General features: G+C 40.3%; 1 protein-coding gene across 1 annotated transcript in view; it reads left to right on the top strand.

Moving 5' to 3' along the window:
- Nucleotides 1-6,656: 6,656 nt before the first annotated feature.
- Nucleotides 6,657-19,871, top strand: part of LOC124868419 (complement C1q tumor necrosis factor-related protein 1-like) — a 51,691-nt gene continuing 38,476 nt past the window's right edge. The window contains exons 1-12 of the mRNA XM_047365665.1: nucleotides 6,657-6,870; nucleotides 8,698-8,833; nucleotides 9,269-9,411; nucleotides 10,116-10,183; nucleotides 12,800-12,987; nucleotides 13,103-13,144; nucleotides 14,924-15,128; nucleotides 15,298-15,434; nucleotides 18,016-18,128; nucleotides 18,226-18,335; nucleotides 19,243-19,385; nucleotides 19,469-19,567. Coding sequence (XP_047221621.1) covers nucleotides 6,694-6,870; nucleotides 8,698-8,833; nucleotides 9,269-9,411; nucleotides 10,116-10,183; nucleotides 12,800-12,987; nucleotides 13,103-13,144; nucleotides 14,924-15,128; nucleotides 15,298-15,434; nucleotides 18,016-18,128; nucleotides 18,226-18,335; nucleotides 19,243-19,385; nucleotides 19,469-19,567 — 1,561 coding nt within the window. The 5' untranslated portion in view covers nucleotides 6,657-6,693. The remainder of the gene's footprint in view (nucleotides 6,871-8,697; nucleotides 8,834-9,268; nucleotides 9,412-10,115; nucleotides 10,184-12,799; nucleotides 12,988-13,102; nucleotides 13,145-14,923; nucleotides 15,129-15,297; nucleotides 15,435-18,015; nucleotides 18,129-18,225; nucleotides 18,336-19,242; nucleotides 19,386-19,468; nucleotides 19,568-19,871) is intronic.

The following is a 19,871-nucleotide window of genomic DNA, read 5'->3' as shown; positions in this document are numbered from 1 at the left end:
AAACCGCCTGCCGGTTGTTGGAGTCTCTGCCCGCTGGTGTACTTGTGGTTCTCGGTGTCCACGGCCGGGTGCTTTGGTGTGGGCTGGCTCACTCCCGGTGGCTGCTGGCCGGGGCCTGGCCCCATGGGCTCTGTCGGACCTCTACTTGGGGGGTGGTGTGTCCCGGGGTCTTGGGCCTCTGGGTCCATGGCTGGATCTGCTCGGGCGTGGACGGCTGCCGGTGGGGCCTGTGGACTCGTCGCTGCGGCTCCCTGGGGCTTCTGCACTGTCGCTGCTGGGTGGTTCCCCTGGGACTCTCCACTGCTCTTCTCTGGGGGTGTTGCGGTAGTCCCGGCGGTGGTTCTCCTGGGATACCTGTGCTTTGGGGGGCCTTTAGATGTCTGTGGCTCAGATCTCCTCAGTGTCCGTCCAGGGACCATGGGGCAGGCCTGTGGGTCCTCACACTTGCTATTGCATATTTTTGTGGAGAAACCTTGTATACAGGAGCGTCTACACCCATACTCACAGGTGTTGAGCTTCAGGTGTTGACAGATACACAGATGTTCTATTTTAGGCTGCACCTCTCACTAAGTACATTTTACATTCAGAATTACCGTGTACTATTTTGTTAAAAAAAAAAAACAGCTGCAGGTGTATAAGCAAGCAGGGTGTAATCTTGTATTCTCATTATCCTTCTTTCTCTCCTCCAATCTTTCCTCCTTTTCTCCCATCTCTCTCTATTTTGAGCTTCTTTTTTCATTTTCATTTCAGTGTCCGTGTCCGTAACAATTGAAATATTCCCAAATAAGTTTATAATAAAGTTTCTTTCATAAATATCAAGCAGAGCTTTAAAGCATTAGCTGTGATGCTCTGCTTGTGAATGTAAATCTGTTGGGCAATTTCTTGGCACTCAGACAACCATTCTGAGCGATATTCTGCCGGACAGGACACGGTAAAAAAAAAAAGAAAAAAGAGAGAGAAACAGCAGGTAGTCATGTTGGAATTAAAGCTAACGCTAAGCTAGCGGCCCCTTACAACTACTAGAAAAACCGTGTAAGACACGGAGAGTCCCCAAACGTTAAATGCAGCAACAGTAAGTACGTGTTTTAACGTGCTTATGTATTAGAACAAGTAAGTGATATCACAGTAGAGAGAATCAGATCAAACGAGAGAGCCTTCACACACCAAACAATCCACCGAGTGCCACAGAGGCCACATGATGTCCCAGATGTGCTCAATTATATTCAGGTCTGGGGAACGGGCGGGCCAGTCCATAACTTCAATGTCTTCATCTTGCAGGAACTGCTGAAACACTCCAGCCACATGAGGTCTAGTGTTGTCCTCCAAAGAAATGCCACCCCACACCATTACTGACCCACTGCCAAGCCAGTCATGCTGAAGGATGTTGCAGGCAGCAGATCGCTCTCCACAGTGTATTCAGCCTGTGTCACGTCTGTCACATGTGCTCAGTGTGAACCTGCTTTAATCTGTGAAGAGCACAGGGCACCAGTGGCGAATTTGCCAATCCTGGTGTTCTCTGGCAAATGCCAAGCATCCTGCACGGTGTTGGGCTGTGAGCACAACCCCCATTTGTGGACGTTGGGCCCTCATACCATCCTCATGGAGTCGGTCACAGCAAACCTTCTTGCCGCAGCTTGCATTGATGTGCCATCCAGGATGAGCTGCACTACCTGAGCCACTTGTGTGGGTTGTACAGGTCCTTCTCAAAATATTAGCATATTGTGATAAAGTTCATTATTTTCCATAATGTCATGATGAAAATTTAACATTCATATATTTTAGATTCATTGCACACTAACTGAAATATTTCAGGTCTTTTATTGTCTTAATACGAATGATTTTGGCATACAGCTCATGAAAACCCAAAATTCCTATCTCACAAAATTTGCATATTTCATCCGACCAATAAAAGAAAAGTGTTTTTAATACAAAAAACGTCAACCTTCAAATAATCATGTACAGTTATGCACTCAATACTTGGTCAGGAATCCTTTTGCAGAAATGACTGCTTCAATGCGGCATGTCATGGAGGCAATCAGCCTGTGGCACTGCTGAGGTCTTATGGAGACCCAGGATGCTTCGATAGCGGCCTTTAGCTCATCCAGAGTGTTGGGTCTTGAGTCTCTCAACGTTCTCTTCACAATATCCCACAGATTCTCTATGGGGTTCAGGTCAGGAGAGTTGGCAGGCCAATTGAGCACAGTGATACCATGGTCAGTAAACCATTTACCAGTGGTTTTGGCACTGTGAGCAGGTGCCAGGTCGTGCTGAAAAATGAAATCTTCATCTCCATAAAGCTTTTCAGCAGATGGAAGCATGAAGTGCTCCAAAATATCCTGATAGCTAGCTGCATTGACCCTGCCCTTGATAAAACACAGTGGACCAACACCAGCAGCTGACACGGCACCCCAGACCATCACTGACTGTGGGTACGTGACACTGGACTTCTGGCATTTTGGCATTTCCTTCTCCCCAGTCTTCCTCCAGACTCTGGCACCTTGATTTCCGAATGACGTGCAGAATTTGCTTTCATCCGAAAAAAGTACTTTGGACCACTGAGCAACAGTCCAGTGCTGCTTCTCTGTAGCCCAGGTCAGGCGCTTCTGCTGCTGTTTCTGGTTCAAAAGTGGCTTGACCTGGGGAATGCGGCACCTGTAGCCCATTTCCTGCACACGCCTGTGCACGGTGGCTCTGGATGTTTCTACTCCAGACTCAGTCCACTGCTTCCGCAGGTCCCCCAAGGTCTGGAATCGGCCCTTCTCCACAATCTTCCTCAGGGTCCGGTCACCTCTTCTTGTTGTGCAGCGTTTTCTGCCACACATTTTCCTTCCCACAGACTTCCCACTGAGGTGCCTTGATACAGCACTCTGGGAACAGCCTATTCGTTCAGAAATTTCTTTCTGTGTCTTACCCTCTTGCTTGAGGGTGTCAATAGTGGCCTTCTGGACAGCAGTCAGGTCGGCAGTCTTACCCATGATTGGGGTTTTGAGTGATGAACCAGGCTGGGAGTTTTAAAGACCTCAGGAATCTTTTGCGGGTGTTTAGAGTTAACTCGTTTATTCAGATGATTAGGTTCATAGCTCGTTTAGAGACCCTTTTAATGATATGCTAATTTTGTGAGATAGGAATTTTGGGTTTTCATGAGCTGTATGCCAAAATCATCTGTATTAAGACAATAAAAGACCTGAAATATTTCAGTTAGTGTGCAATGAATCTAAAATATACGAATGTTAAATTTTCATCATTACATTATGGAAAATAATGAACTTTATCACAATATGCTAATATTTTGAGAAGGACCTGTAGTCCGTCTCATGCTACCACAAGTGTGAAAGCATCACCAACATTCAAAGTGACCAAAACATCAGCCAGAAAGCATAGGTACTGAGAAGTGGTCTGTGGTCCCCACCTGCAGAACCACTCCTTTATTGAGTGTGTCTTGCTAATTGCAAAAGATTTCCCCCTCTTGTCTACTCCATTTGCACAACAACATGTGAAATTGATTGTCAATCCATGTTGCTTCCTAAGTGGATCCTAAGTGATTTTGATTTCACAGAAGTTTGATTTACTTGGAGTTATATTGTGTAGTTTCAGTGTTCCCTTTATTTTTTTTGAGCAGTCTAGGTTCTTTCCTTGTGCTCATTGTTAGATGTATTCCTTTAGTTCATTACTTGTGTTTCTCTTGTAAAACTTTTCTTAGTTAGTTTCCTGCTTAATCTCAGTTTGACATTTTTTCTCAGCATTTCTTGTTTAGCCCCTTTTATGTTTATTTGCCCCAACTGAAAAGTATGAACATGAAAAGTATGAGCATGTACAGCACTCAATACTTAGATGGGGCTCCTTTTGGCTGGATTACTGCAGCAATGCTGCGTGGCATGGAGTTGATCAGTCTGTGGCACTGCTCAGGTGTCATGAGACCCCGAGGTAGCTCTGATAGTGGCCTTCAGCTCTTCTGAATAGTTGGGTATATTGCATCTTCCTCTTCATAATTCCCCAATAGATTTTTTTATGGGATTAAGGTCAGGCAAGTTTGCTGGCCAATTAAGAACAGGGATACCATGGTCCTTAAACCAAATACTGTTAGCTTTGGTACTGTGTGCAGGTACAGGGCCTGTTGGAAAATGAAATCTGCATCTCCATAAAGTTGGTCAGCAGCAGGAAGCATGAAGTGCTCTAAAACGTCCTGGTAGACAGCTGCGGTGACCTTGGACCTCAGAAAACACAGTGGACCAACACCAGCAGATGACATGGCACCCCAAACCATCACTGACTGTGGAAACTTTACACTGGACTTCAAGCAACGTGGATTCTTTGCCTCTCCTTTCTTCCTCCAGATTCTGGGATCTTGATTTCCAAAGGAAATGCAAAATTTACTTTCACCAGAGAACATAACTTTGGACAACTCAGCAGCAGCCCGGTCCTTTTTGTCTTAAGCCCAGGCAAGACAAGTCTGACGGCGTCTCTTGTTCAAGAGTGGCTTGACACAAGGTATGTGACAGCTGAAATTATGTCTTGCATATGCCTGTGGGTGGTGGTTCTTAAAGCACTGACTCCAGCTGCAGTCCACTCTTTGTGAATGTCCCCCACATTTTTGCATGGGTTTTGTTTCACAATCCTCTCCAGGGTGTGGTTATCCCTATTGCTTGTATACTTTTTTCTACCACATCTTTTCCTTCCCTTCGCCTCTCCATTAATGTGCTTGGACACAGAGCTCTGTGAACAGCCAGCCTCTTTAGCAATGACCTTTTGTGTCTTGCCCTCCTTGTTCAAGGTGTCAAAAGTCAGCTTTTGGACAACTGTCAAGTCAACAGTCTTCCCCATGATTGTCCAGACTACATAACTAGACTGAGGGACCTTTTCAGGTGTTTTGAGTTAATTAGCTGATTAGAGTGTGGCACCAGGTGTCTTCAATATTGAACCTTTTCACAATATTCAAATTTTCTGAGATACTGAATTTGGGGATTTCATTACTTGTCAGTTATAATCATCAAAATGAAAAGAAACAAACATTTGGAATATATCAGTCTCTGTGTAATGAATGAATATAATATGCAGTTTCACTTTTTGAATGGAATTACTGAAATAAACCAAGTTTTTCATGATATTCTAAATTTATGACCAGCGCTTGTACTCATTGGCTACCTTTGCTCTCCACTGGATCCTCCTCTTGATATGCCTTTGTTGCTCCATGTTCCCTTCGGTCATGAGAGGTGGCTGCCATAATATAGCCAGCTGCAGTATCATTGGAAGCTGCAGGAATTCTGTTGCATGGTAATCTTAAAAAGGGCCAAAAGTAAAATCATTTAAAGAGCATCTGTCTTTTCTGTCTAATTGGTTGGTCAGCTCACAAAGTCAAGGTTTATTAAAATGTACTTTGTTGAGGTTAAGTATCTTCTGGAAAAGCATGACAAAATCTGCTGCAAAATCTAACTTAAAATCTTGGTTGAATCCACACTTCACTAGAATTCTTTCATTCCTTCATAAAATCAGTGGATATCTTATTTTACTGTTTGTATGTATGCTAAATGCTTAATTGAATTCTGTTTTTAACAATACTTCTATTATTTTAATAATAATAATAATATCATCAATCATTTTTATTTATAATCTCTTAATTGGTCATTGTGGCATCAGGTAAAAGATGCTGACTCAGAAAGGGAGAAAAAAGAGCCTGGTTTAACTGCATATGGGTTCTTTTACAAATGCTTTGGTTGTGCTGTTGCAGGGCTGGCACTCAGAACAAGGAGGAAGCAAATTCATATCACAAATTTGAAGCTAGTTGCTAGGTGACTAAAAGAAATATATAATTTTGTCAGTATTTTGAGCTGCAGAGATGGATGCAAGTAATCCCAGCCTTTCATCTGTTTTAAGACATGTACAGTAGCATTTGATTGGATTCTTTTCTCAGAGACTAAAAAGGACCTGTAGAGTTTAGGTCTTAAAGAGTTAAGTTGAGCTTTGAACTTCAAAGCAGATTAGATGGGCAATGCATGTAGGTTTGTAGTAGAATCAGCTTGAATTTCTCAACAAACTTTACCCACTTTCTTTAAAGGCTGCAAAATAAGATAAATGCTACAACATATTTTTAAAATCATTTGGGAGGGCTCTACTAGCATTGATGATTTATTTAATCAAATGCTTACAAGTGTATGAATTACTGTTTTTGTTGGGCACATTTTCTTTATATTAAATTATATTTCTGTTTATATTTGTATTTTATCTTATGTCTTTGAGATGTTCAGGGAATACTGTATTTCTTTTCTTTTCATCACTGTTATTTGTATTGTATATGCTATCAAGTCAAAACATGAATAAATGTAATACACCGTAACAAGTAAAATCCCAATAAAATAAGTATTTAAAGCATATTTAAATACACTGGAACTGAAGAAAAAACCTTGAATCTGCATTGTTCCCAACAGACTTATGTGTGCAGAGGTGTTGACTGGTTACATCACTGTTGCCAGGTGATGCCATCAGCATAACTGTGATGCACCCGTCTCTTTGCTTCTGTTATTGTACATGAATATGGCATACACTGTGTAAGAATAAAGTGAAGAATTTAAGCTTTGTGGCTGCATGGAGACAATTCTGCTTGACATCAATGTCCAAATTCAAACGAGCCCTGGGAACCTTTGGACTTGCAAATAGAACAGGAGCTGTACCCTGCATGAAAAGCAGCCTTTTTGCTGTATGCAGGGTGAAAATTCCAAAACAAAATTTTTAGGACCGAAAACTTTGGCCACAGGGAGACTACAATGTCTATTCAGGCAACAACTTATTTGGAGTGATTCAATGGCGCTCGGGTACGGCTCAAAGAAGTCTGTTTCATGTGACCAAGAGGTTACACCTGCTGCTCTGAGTAATGAGGTCAGTAATGCTTAAACACAAAAAATATTTTCATGTATTGTCTAATGTGCAGTGTGTATTGCTATACACACTGCACATTAGACAATACATGCACAGTTTGTGTTGCTGTACATTTCAGGACTGACATTCCTGGAGTGTTTACGCAAATAGAAACTTTTGTTGTGGTTTTAAGTGTAAAGTGAAATCTAATGACATAAAAAACCTGCATTCACATAGCTTTAGTTTCGTAATAATAGTTTCAGCTTCCTGTACTCAAAACCCCTTCCTGTTGTGTGTACTTCAAACTAGCTTGATTTAGGCATTTTAAAACAGTCTTGTACATGATTTCACAGAAGTCAAAAAGGGGAACTCCTGCATTTTTACAACAAAGTATGGTTTCACCTTAAAGGAAACAGTTGCACATGTAAAAACTCAGGCTGACGTGTAGCGACGACTCATGAGTCAGAGTTGGCCTCTGTTATTACTTTGAAGATAAAAACAATTAAAAAAACGCTGTGCTTAATGCCATAGTGGCCACTTAAAAAGAAAGATAAATAGTCATTATGATTACAACATGTTTTGGAGGCTACCGTCTTAGTTTTTGCATGTCTTTCTTGAACGTCCATTAAGATAAAACCTTTTATAAGGGAGAGCCAGGAAGGAAGGCACATTTTAAGTTCAAAGCTGCAAGTCAGAAATTGACATCTAAATACATCAACAAAATAATAGAGGAACCTGGTCCGTCTTGGCAATAGCTGTGGCACTCTTCAGTCCTTTCACTGAACTTTGATTCATACAAATTTCTGGGTACTCTAAATTGAAGCCATTTACGAAACACAAATCATATTAGGTGTTTAAAGGTGTTCAGAATGTACTTAAATAAAAGGGGAGTTTTCCCAGTAAAGGTTTGTACATAAAAAATACACCAGCCCTGCTTGCTCCTTAGGCTTAATGAGGTCAAAAACAAAACAGATCATTAAGTACAAAGAGATTTTTTCTGTACAACACATTTGTTATAAAAAAAAAAATAAAGAGCACTGTCAAATAAATTCTAAACTGAGAAGTTTGGAGGTTCCAAAAGTGGAGGAAACCAAAAAATGGCAATCGAGACTCCACAGGATCAGGATACCTGGGCATGTTCTTGTCCGCCTCCCGTCGACTATGCTTCAGGAAGGAAATTATCTCTACTGCAACTCCTGTGTCCTTTTGGTGATCGGATCCTTTTGTCAAGTTGTGGGGGTGGGGTAGATGGAGTGTTACAGAAAAGCATGAGGAACATAGGAATAAATCACAGACATGAAGATGGGAAGTGAGATGTGAGGATCCAGTGAAGGACAAGGTGAGTAAAAGACTGTGGAAGACATGGGGAATGACATGGGATGCAGGTGTGTGGCAATCTGGAAGTATGTTTAAACAGCTGTAGAAAGAGTAAGCTGGGAGCTGAGAGAAATGGAGAACTATTAATATAGGAGGTGAACAGAGATAAAAAGCAACACTAACCCAAGGGGAATAAACTAAAATACACAGGGAATGGAACACATGAATAAACTCTGAAAATATAATGAACAACAGGGACATAATGAGAATTAAAGCCTAACACCTGAGGATCATAACAACAGCTACCGTACTGCAGGGATATACATGGCAACAAACCACTTGGATACCACCTGAGATCTGTATTTCCCCCTAATTAACCCAGATATCATATGAAAATACAAAAACAGGTTTTACATTTTCTACCAAAATGAAGCACATTTTTTATTTAACCTACTTAGATATTATGTCAGTATATATTGGAGGGCACATATTTTAGTTACGCCAGTTTTTTTCTTTTCTTTTTTTGTTCAGGTGGAAGCTGCTTCACAAAATGTAACTCTACCAGGAAAGACAACACAGACCTGCAAGAAGTGGTTTCCTGCCTCCCTCATTGTCCTTATTGTCATCTTTATAGTTGTAGCAGCTGCACTGGCTTGGTACTTTCTGGGTGAGCAGTTCTTTATTTATAATTTATTAATCTCCAACCAAACAAATGCTTTTGAATTTCTGGAGTCCAAAAAAATCAATATAGTTCTTAGGTTTTCTTCAGATATCTATCTAAACTCTTCAGTGACATTTTGATCCTTCATAATTTAGTTTCAATGTCTCTTTTTCTGTTTTTATCCAACTAGGCCCATGTATGTGGAGGTTGATGTCATCTAATCATACAGATGTACAGAGACAAAACTGCATAGTGACAGTCAGTCAGGCAGACAGCATTTTAGGCAATCTTCCAACTTTGTTTTGCCATTGAAAGTCAGGGCTCAGTTAAGGATTCAACCTTTAGTTACAACAGTATGAGCAATGTAAAATGTGTCAGAACGTATTGTCCATATCTGTAGACTAATTTCTAATGTGTTTTTTTTTTCTTTATATGTGACAGAATACAGGGTTTGGACGTTAGAGCCACGTATCCAGCAGCAGTACACAGCTAACTTAGCCATCCTCAACAGGAACTTCTCAGCAGATCTGTCCTCTCACAATAATCCTACGTTTAAGACTGAAGCAAAATATGTACAGAACACGGTGAGCAGGAAACATTGTTTCCTTTGTATACTGGTTTATACTAAAATATACAGTGGCTTTCACGCCTTCTTCCCACTCTGTGCCTAGTGGCTCTTCATGTGTTGACCCCAGCTTCAGTCCACCCCTTGTAAGGTTTCCCCAAATTCTCAAATGGGTTTTGCTTGACTATTCTCTCAAGGCTGCAGCTATCCCTGTTGCTGAAGCAACTTTTCCAACCACACTTTTTGCTTCTAATCAACCTTCTATGAATATGCTATTTTGAGATGTACCGGTACATACAAATACATCAAACAAAAAAAACTATAAAATCTCCATGCTTTAAAAGTTGTTTAGACTACAGAAATCAGCAGAAAGAATTTTATCTAATTAGCAGAAAAAGAGAAAAGGATGAGAATGTTCAAACAAATTGCAGCACCCTGTTTACAGCATCCAAAAATGATCACGGCTGCAGGTCCACCACCCTCTGACATAGGGATTCAGTATGCCTGTGTTCATAGAGACAGCCAGTTAGCCAGGTGCCTCAATGGCTGTCTCCCCAGGTGTTCCTCGTTGCCGTTAAGTAGTTTTGTTAAAGCAACATAAATCAAAAACTAAAATACATTTGCACTAAAACATGCAAATAGAACACCAAAAATTATAAAACATCATTAAATAAAAGCTACAATCCACTGTTAAATGTTATAGAGTGTTTTTCTGTCTTTTAGTTGAAGAAGATCATGAAAGCTTCATCTATTTCCAGATACTTTAACTACACTACCGTCTTTGCATTTGGGTAAGGGGACCTTCTCTTTTCTTGAAGCACCAGATTAAGGCTAAAACCAAAGCGACTGAACTTTGCTGCAATTCCACAAACAGGTCTCATAACGTAGAGTACGGACAGAAGGTTTGGACACACTTTCTCATTCAAAGAGTTGTCTTTATTTTCATGACTATGAATATTGTAGACTCGCACTGAAGGCATCAAAACTATGAATTAACACATGTGAAATTATATACTGAACAAAAAAGTGTGAAACAACTGAAAATATGTCTTATATTCTAGGTTCTTCAAAGTAGCCACCTTTTGCTTTGATTACTGCTCTGCACACTCTTGGCATTTTGTTGATGAGCTTCAAGAGGTAGTCACCTGAAATGGTTTTCACTTCACAAGTGTGCTCTGTCAGGTTTAATAAGTGGGATTTCAAGCCTTATAAATGGGATTGGGATCATTAGTTGTGTTGTGCAGGAGGTGGATACAGTACACAGCTGATAGTCCCACTGAATAGACTGTTAGAATTTGTATTATGGCAAGAAAAAAGCAGCTAGGTAAAGAAAAAACGAGTGGCCATCATTACTTTAAGAAATGAAGGTCAGTCAGTCCGAACAATTGGGAAAACTTTTAAACTGTCCCCAAGTGCAGTCGCAAAAACCATCAAGCGCTACAAAGAAACTGGCTCACATGAGGACCGCCCCAGGAAAGGAAGACCAAGAGTAACCTCTGCTGCGGACGATAAGTTCATCCGAGTCACCAGCCTCAGAAATCGCAGGTTAACAGCAGCTCAGATTAGAGAACAGGTCAATGCCGCACAGAGTTCTAGCAGCAGACACATCTCTAGAACAACTGTTAAGAGGAGACTGTGTGAATCAGGCCTTCATGGTAAAATAGCCGCTAGGAAACCACTGCTGAGGACAGGCAACAAGCAGAAGAGACTTGTTTGGGCTAAAGAACACAAGGAATGGACATTAGACCAGTGGAAATCTGTGCTTTGGTCTGATGAGTCAAAGTTTGAGATATTTGGTTCCAACCACCGTGTCTTTATGCGGCACAGAAGAGGTGAACGGATGGACTCTACATGCCTGGTTCCCACCGTGAAGCATGGAGGAGGAGGTGTGATGGTGTGGGGATGCTTTGCTGGTGACACTGTTGGGGATTTATTCAAAATTGAAGGCATACTGAACCAGCATGGCTACCGCAGCATCTTGCAGTGGCATGCTATTCCATCCGGTTTGCATTTAGTTGGACCTTCATGTATTTTTCAACAGGACAATGACCCCAAACACACCTCCAGGCTGTGTAAGGGCAATTTGACCAAGAAGGAGAGTGATGGGGTGCTGCGCCAGATGTCCTGGCCTCCACAGTCACCGGACCTGAACCCAATCGAGATGGTTTGGGGTGAGCTGTGAAGGCAAAAGGGCCAACAAGTGTTAAGCATTACTGGGAACTCCTTCAAGACTGTTGGAAAACCATTTCAGGTGACTACCTCTTGAAGCTCGTCAACAGAATGCCAAGAGTGCGGAGCAGTAATCAAAGCAAAAGGTTGCTACTTTGAAGAACCTAGAATATAAGACATATTTTCAGTTGTTTCACACTTTTTTGTCAGTCAGTCATTTTCTACCGCTTATTCCATAGTGGGTCGCGGGGGAGCTGGTGCCTATCTCCAGCAGTCTATGGGTGAGAGGCAGGGTACACCCTGGACAGGTTGCCAGTCCATCACAGGGCAACACACAAACAACCATGCACACACTCATTCATACACCTAAGGTCAATTTAGAGTAACCAACAGGCATGTCTTTGGACTGTGGGAGGAAGCCAGAGTACCTGGTGAGAACCCACGCATGCACAGGGAGAACATGCAAACTCCATGCAGAAAGACCCCAGGCTGGGAATTGAACCCAGGACCTTCTTGCTGCAAGGCAACAGTGCTACCAACTGCGCCACCATGCAGGCCTACACTTTTTTGTTCAGTATATAATTCCACATGTGTTAATTCATAGTTTTGATGCCTTCAGTGTGAAGCTACAATATTCATTGTCATGAAAATAAAGACAATTCTTTGAATGAGAAGGTGTGTCCAAATCTTTGGTCTGTACTGTATGTAGCTAAAATGTTGTTAAATGTCAAATCAGCCACTGAAAGGTGTTTATGAGTAGTAAAGCAGGTGATTGTGGAGAAGAAAAATACTAGGATAGCAAATTTCTCTTTGACTACATGTTCAGTGATACTAGCTGTTGCTAATGGTAGCACTGAAAAACATGTTAGTGTCATGATGACATCATACAGATTGTTTATGTCTACAACTGCAGAAGTATTATGTGACCTACCCACAAACACATTTACTGTATTTTTCTGTGATGGTATATCTATAAGGATGCTCATGTGCATGGAGGTTGCACAATGCCAAAGTTCAATTAACATTCTCTTAAAGCAGCTTAAGTTCTCTCCTGAGCCTTACCGTTAAAATGTACTTCCTGGTATGTGAGCACATAGTGACATAATTTCCAACTGACCAATGGGGTAAACGTCACATAAGTCAATAACAAACTCTACATGCTTTATTCTTTATTTTTATCCATGTTTTACTATTACATTATTAATTGTGGTAATTAAGGCTGGACTTGGTGTCTGCAGGCAGGGGAGTGTGGTGGCTCACTTTTGGATAGTGCTGTCTGTACCCACCAGTCACATTGGGATAGTCACAGGAGAAACGGTCACCAGAAGCCTGGAGGACAGCTTCAAGTGGTACAGCGGATCAGTGGGGGAGGAGACAGCAGACGCTGATGGCTACCTGTTCCACCTCCCTACATTGTTTGTTAGTGGTGAGAGAAAGAGTGTGTGAGCTATGTGCACAAGCCAGAAATTGCATTATAAGATATTATGCCTGATATCATTTTGCTTTTTTTGTTTTCTTTGTTTTTGTTCTGCTTCCTACAGAAATTGACTCCAAAGTTATAGACCTATTGACAGCTTCATTTGGTATCAACTTTTTTGCCTCTTCATAATTTGTTTTGTAATTTAATTTATTAATTTTTATCAATCAATTATTGAATATTAGGTTAAATATACTAAACACTGGCTTGAACAAAAGGAAATGCATCAAAGAATGATGTGAATATGCACTATGTTTTTAATGCACATACTGAAGATCACATCCTCCAACTATGCATGTTTTCTGAAATTGTGAGGTGCAATTATATTTTAAGCCACATTACGTTGTTTACTGTTAGATATTTTTTTCTGTTTTGCAACAAAATTAAGAACTATGTATATGTTCACACAAAATGTTCTGATAAACAAATTAATACATTGCCTTGCAAGAGTATTCACACCTTGTAAACTTTTATTCATTTCATCATGTTACAGAAACACTAGTGTGTTGTATTGCAATTTTATGTTGTGAAGGGAAAATGAAACATGGTTTTCAATTTATTTTACAAATACAAACCTTTGTGTGTGGAATGGAGGCCTCACAAGGTTGTCAGAGAACATCAATGAACCCCTTAATCTTTGAGTTTCACAGAGAGCACTGTTCATCTATCATCTAAAAATGGAAGGAGTATGACACAATAACACACTTTTCAAAAAATGGCAATTTACCAAAAACAGACAGAATGGGCAAGTACACATCAATCAGAGGAGCAGCCAATAGGCCAATTGTAGCTCTGTAGGAGCTTCAAATGCCCAAAGCTCTGGTGGGGGGATCTACCAACAGGATAACAAGTTAGTTGGCCACTCCAAAAATTCAGGAAAAGTGGCAAGAAGAAAGCTGTGAAGGAGAAAAAGGACATCTGCTTAAAGTCCGCCAAAGCCACTGCAAGTGTGTGGCTAAGGATGCTTTGCTCAAACAGGCCAACAAATAAACTGTTTCCCACATGCAAAATATAATTTGTAGGATGTACTAACTAATGCTGCAACTAACGCTGCACATCACTCTGAACACACCATGTCAACAATGAAACATGGTGGTGGCAGCATCATGGTGTGGAAATGTTTTTTCTTTAGCAGGGAAATGGAAGCTGGTTGAAGTTAAAAGAAGATGGATGTAGCTATATACTGTAAGAAATTTACCTTACAACACAATAATGACCCTAAACATGCTGCACAAATGTGTCAGAATGGCTTGATTAAGAATCTGTTAAAACACTTGATTTTGATGTTTACAAACATTTCACCCAATTTAGCTTTTTTGAAAAGGAGAATGAACACAAATGTCAGTGTTTAGATTTTCAAAGGTGGTAAAGACATACCTCAAAGACTTTTAGATACAATTATAGTGAAAGTGGATTGTACAAAGTATCTCAGTATCTCAGGGGAACAGTATACAAATGCATGACACACATTCAGATTATTTTACTTTAATTTGTTAGCCCATGTGTCCTTTTCCCTCTACCTCACAATTATGTACTACGTGTTGGTATGTTACACAATCCCCAATAAGCTGTATTGAAGTTTGTGGCTATAAAGTGAAAAAAGGTGAACTAATAAATTAATGTGAATACTTTTACAAGGCACAATTCATAGCCAATTTGGTTTATAACAGATAAAAGAAAAAGAGTTAAGCAGTTGGTTAATGTCATTTAAGGTTGATTCAATGAAAAATCACAAAGTAAGACAGAAAACATAACCTAATTGTCTAGCTGGCAGGTTGTCCTGTCCCTATGTGTTTTGTTTAATAGGACATGATCAAATGTTAAAGCAAGAGCTAATATCATTACCTGATGCATTGATTGTAATTTTGGATTTCTTTGTCCTAAGACTGTTACCGTTATCAGAAGTTGGTATCCAGCAGCCCCGTGGCTCTTCGTGGCCCTGAAACACATCGCTCCTCCTGCTTGTGGCACCTCCAGGCTGACCCCGGGTCCCAGCTGGAACTCCGCATGGAGTGGCTGCTACCTAAGTGTCGTGACCGGCTGGTGGTTTACGACTCCCTCACCCCCTCAGATCATTATCTCATTACATCGTAAGTTTCTCTTTAACATTTGTTTTTCAACAAAACTACCTAAGAAAGATATATAAGAAACTCACTCGTCACTTTAAGATCTGAGCTCTGTGGGGCACAAAGCTCATAAACTCAAATCAAACAAACTAGGAAAATATTTAGCCATATAAAAAAATTATTTCTGCTGAAGGGTGTATGGCTGCAGCAGACACGAGGATGTGGTGCGCGTTCTCTCATCAGGCGACTGGATGACGGTGGTCTGGAAACAAGGTCTTTACAATTACAAGGATCCTTTTTCTTTGTCTGCACAAACCTGGCCCCAACAGGGTAAGACTGAAACTGTCAAACATCTAACAGAAAGAGTGAAGAAATGTTTTTTTTAATGTAGTCACAGTCTGGAGATTTGAATAGAAACATTATTTTCTATTGCATGTTGCATGGAGAGAAGTGCAATCAGCTTTGAAATGTTTTAGTCAAACCGAGGCAACAGTAAATAAAACTGCAATTTTAAAGAAATGTTAATGTTTCAAAATTATTTCTTGAAAAAAAAAATCAATACACTATCTTGTCAAAATAACCCAAAAGTACAAATAAGAAAACTTTATAATCTACTACTGGCCAAATTTACCAGTGGTGTCATCTCTCACACGATATATACAGTTGCATTAAATTGATGACATTTTATCTTACTGACACTAATTTCTAGGAAGTTTGTGTAGCACCACTCATGTAGATCAAGCATATGGTTAAAATATAAATATTCTCTCTCTGTATCCCCTCTTCATAACAGAGATCATTAAATCATGCCATCTACATACCTCTTGAGCCTGAGGGTCCCCTTACAAGGGGATTGGTCTCTTTGGCAACAATAACACGCTCATAGCTGACTAACTCTAAGACTGACACACACTTGTCATATGTCCAGATCTTCATCTGAGATTCCTCTAAAAAAGTATCTACGTCATTCTTATGTCCACTGACCACAGCTCAAACACCATGCAAAAAAGTCTAAACATGTATAATCTTTCAATTGCTTGTTGTGTGGACACCAGACTGGCAACAGGTATCACTCGGATGTTGTAGTTACAAGTTATTGTGTTTGTTTCCTTCTTTACAGCAAGAGTAAGAGGCTTTCTATGGAAGGTTTTGTATCTGTTTTCTGTGAGGCAGAATTTATTTTTGGGCATTTAAACCTCATTTACACAGGTGCAGAATAGTACTCTCAAATTTTCACATCCACATCATCCTCCAGGACCTTTCTGTTAATTGATACCGAGATTAGCAGTTTAGGCATTGTACAAGTTGAGAAATGCCGTATGCATTTTTTGGGAAATAGACCTTAGGGCTTAAAAGGTTAAATAGTTGGAAGTGATCTTGATATACCTTGAATTCATTGACTGAAACTGAGAAGCATGGGGGATAAGACCGTATCGTGTGATGCTCCCTTATTCAACACAATCTTATGTGACTGCCAAGAATGATAATTTGAGCATGGTTAGAAAGTCTCATTTTTTGAATGATACCTTCATAAATTCCCAAAGTCCACAAGCCTCTGGCACATGTACAGGTCCTTCTCAAAATATTAGCATATTGTGATGAAGTTCATTATTTTCCATAATGTAATGATGAAAATTTAACATTCATATATTTTAGATTCATTGCACACTAACTGAAATATTTCAGGTCTTTTATTGTCTTAATACGGATGATTTTGGCATACAGCTCAAGAAAACCCAAAATTCCTATCTCACAAAATTAGCATATCATTAAAAGGGTCTCTAAACGAGCTATGAACCTAATCATCTGAATCAACGAGTTAACTCTAAACACCTGCAAAAGATTCCTGAGGCCTTTAAAACTCCCAGCTTGGTTCATCACTCAAAACCCCAATCATGGGTAAGACTGCCGACCTGACTGCTGTCCAGAAGGCCACTATTGACACCCTCAAGCAAGAGGGTAAGACACAGAAAGAAATTTCTGAACGAATAGGCTGTTCCCAGAGTGCTGTATCAAGGCACCTCAGTGGGAAGTCTGTGGGAAGGAAAAAGTGTGGCAGAAAACGCTGCACAACGAGAAGAGGTGACCGGACCCTGAGGAAGATTGTGGAGAAGGGCCGATTCCAAACCTTGGGGGACCTGCGGAAGCAGTGGACTCAGTCTGGAGTAGAAACATCCAGAGCCACCGTGCACAGGCGTGTGCAGGAAATGGGCTACAGGTGCCGCATTCCCCAGGTCAAGCCACTTTTGAACCAGAAACAGCGGCAGAAGCGCCTGACCTGGGCTACAGAGAAGCAGCACTGGACTGTTGCTCAGTGGTCCAAAGTACTTTTTTCGGATGAAAGCAAATTCTGCATGTCATTCAGAAATCAAGGTGCCAGAGTCTGGAGGAAGACTGGGGAGAAGGAAATGCCAAAATGCCAGAAGTCCAGTGTCAAGTACCCGAGTCAGCTGCTGGTGTTGGTCCACTGTGTTTTATCAAGGGCAGGGTCAATGCAGTCGGATGAAATATGCTAATTTTGTGAGATAGGAATTTTGGGTTTTCATGAGCTGTATGCCAAAATCATCCGTATTAAGACAATAAAAGACCTGAAATATTTCAGTTAGTGTGCAATGAATCTAAAATATATGAATGTTAAATTTTCATCATTACATTGTTGAAAATAATGAACTTTATCACAATATGCTAATATTTTGAGAAGGACCTGTATTTACATGCATGTATTTTCATGGATTTAGATAGATATAAAACCTTTACAGAGTACCCTGGCATAGTGAGTAGAAACTTTGAAATGCTTAGCTAAAGTGTTAAACAGAGTCATACTATAATTCATCAGACTCAATAACAAGAATGAATGAATTTAAAATGTGGTTTTGAACACTTACGTCACTCTCTGCTTGGTATTTCTCAGATTGTATCTCCTCAGTACAGTTGAAAGAATTACCAGGGGCCCAGGGGACTCTACAGACACCTTTCTTTCCCAGCTTCTACCCTCCTAACACCAACTGTACCTGGACTTTCATTGTCAGTGTCCTCTCCAGCCATACCTCTATATCTATATCTTCAGTCAGTGTGTAAGGCCCACATAAAAACAGATACTAAATCTCCTGTTTTGTCTCAGATGCCCAGTGCAGCAATGGGCTTAGCTCTGGAGTTTGAAGGCTATGAGCTGAGCAGAGCCAGCTACAATCAGGTCTGCACCCAGGGTCAGTGGATCATCCAGAAACGCAGGTACGCTCTGTTATAATGAGTCCAACAGGTCTGGTTACTCTTCCTCATTCTCCGATGTTAAACTAAAATATTGGTGGAAACCAGATATTAACATACCCATTTCTTACATTGGAAAAAAAAGTACACTACAATACAATGTAACTAATTTTTATAATCATAACTGACTTAAAACAGGAAATGTTATGTATAATTTAATGTTAGACAGTGAGGATAAAACTGCTAAACGTCTGATTTCAAAAGAATCCTGATTCACAAGGTACCTTTATAAAATGTTTTTTCACATTGTTTTCTGCAAAGCCCAGTTGCTAAATCTCAGAGGTTAAGAGGTAGGTTTTAGGTTTAGGTCCACTTCTCCTTTATTCTTCCTCATTTAACACAACACAGACAGGTGGCAGCTGAAACTCTACAAGACAATACATAAATAATTAATCACCTGGCAGGATTTTTCAAACTGTACAACTCAACTGAGTCACACACAATCAGATGAAAAGACAGTAAATAAAGTCCATGAGCCAAAATATTTGCTCATTGACAGCTTGTTTAAGCAGCCTGAAAGAAACCATTTACCCATCAAAATACGTTTTTCCAATATTATTTCAGCTTCATTTAATAATAACTAAACAATCCAAAACATTCACCAGAGTGGAGGGATCCTTACAGTTGTATTCTATTCTGAACACCAGGTGGCACTATTATCTCATCAAAGCATCCTACTAGCATCTGCTTGTCTTTTTTTTATTTTCAGATTTCATATTCTCATCTTTATCTACAGAATATGGTTTGAGCTGTCAGGGGCAAAAATTAGATCAATCTGTTGGGATACAAATGTCAAGTATTATTTTTTCTACTGTCTAACTGAAGAGAACACCTACATGTCCATTGAATTCCAGTTTTACTTACTTCTCAGACTGTGTGGTACCAGAGGTCTGCAGCCGTTTTGTGAGCGCCTCTTCCTGCTCGCAAACTCAACGACTGTTGTTATGACATCTGAGGTGTCCCTGACTGGGCCGGGCCTTCAGCTTCGCTACAGCATCTTCAACATTTCCGACCGTAAGGTTTAGATGCAGGAAAGATTCCCGAGAAATGCCGATTGAGAAGAGACACAATTTTTGGTTGTTATTTTGTGTGTGTAGCTTGTCCAGGTCAGTTCCTGTGTACTGTGAGTGGCCTCTGTGTCCCCCAGTGTGATGGAATCAAGGACTGTCCCAACGGACTGGATGAGAGAAACTGCGGTATGAAGTTTAGAGTATAAATTCATAACTACATACATCATGTTACCTATAAAAAAACCTTCATGTCCTGAAGGCCTTTTTATAGCGAACATGCAAACATTTGTAAACTGTCAAATCTAAAACCGAAACACTCCACACAGTCAACCATATTCTGTTGTCATTTTCTTGTAGCTGGCCCAAGGCACCAGATACCAGCAGGTGCCTTTAAAATCTCAGCAATATAGATCTCAGAACCTCTTGCTGTTTGTAGTACAGTTTACTAAAATCTTGAAATTCACCCCTTTACTGGTTCAAACAAACCATT

The sequence above is a fragment of the Girardinichthys multiradiatus genome, chromosome 5, assembly GCF_021462225.1.
Source record: "Girardinichthys multiradiatus isolate DD_20200921_A chromosome 5, DD_fGirMul_XY1, whole genome shotgun sequence".
In the NCBI taxonomy this organism is placed as follows: Eukaryota; Metazoa; Chordata; class Actinopteri; order Cyprinodontiformes; family Goodeidae; genus Girardinichthys; species Girardinichthys multiradiatus.
Note: the sequence above shows the minus strand (reverse complement) of the source record. Positions and strands in the feature narration are given on the sequence as shown.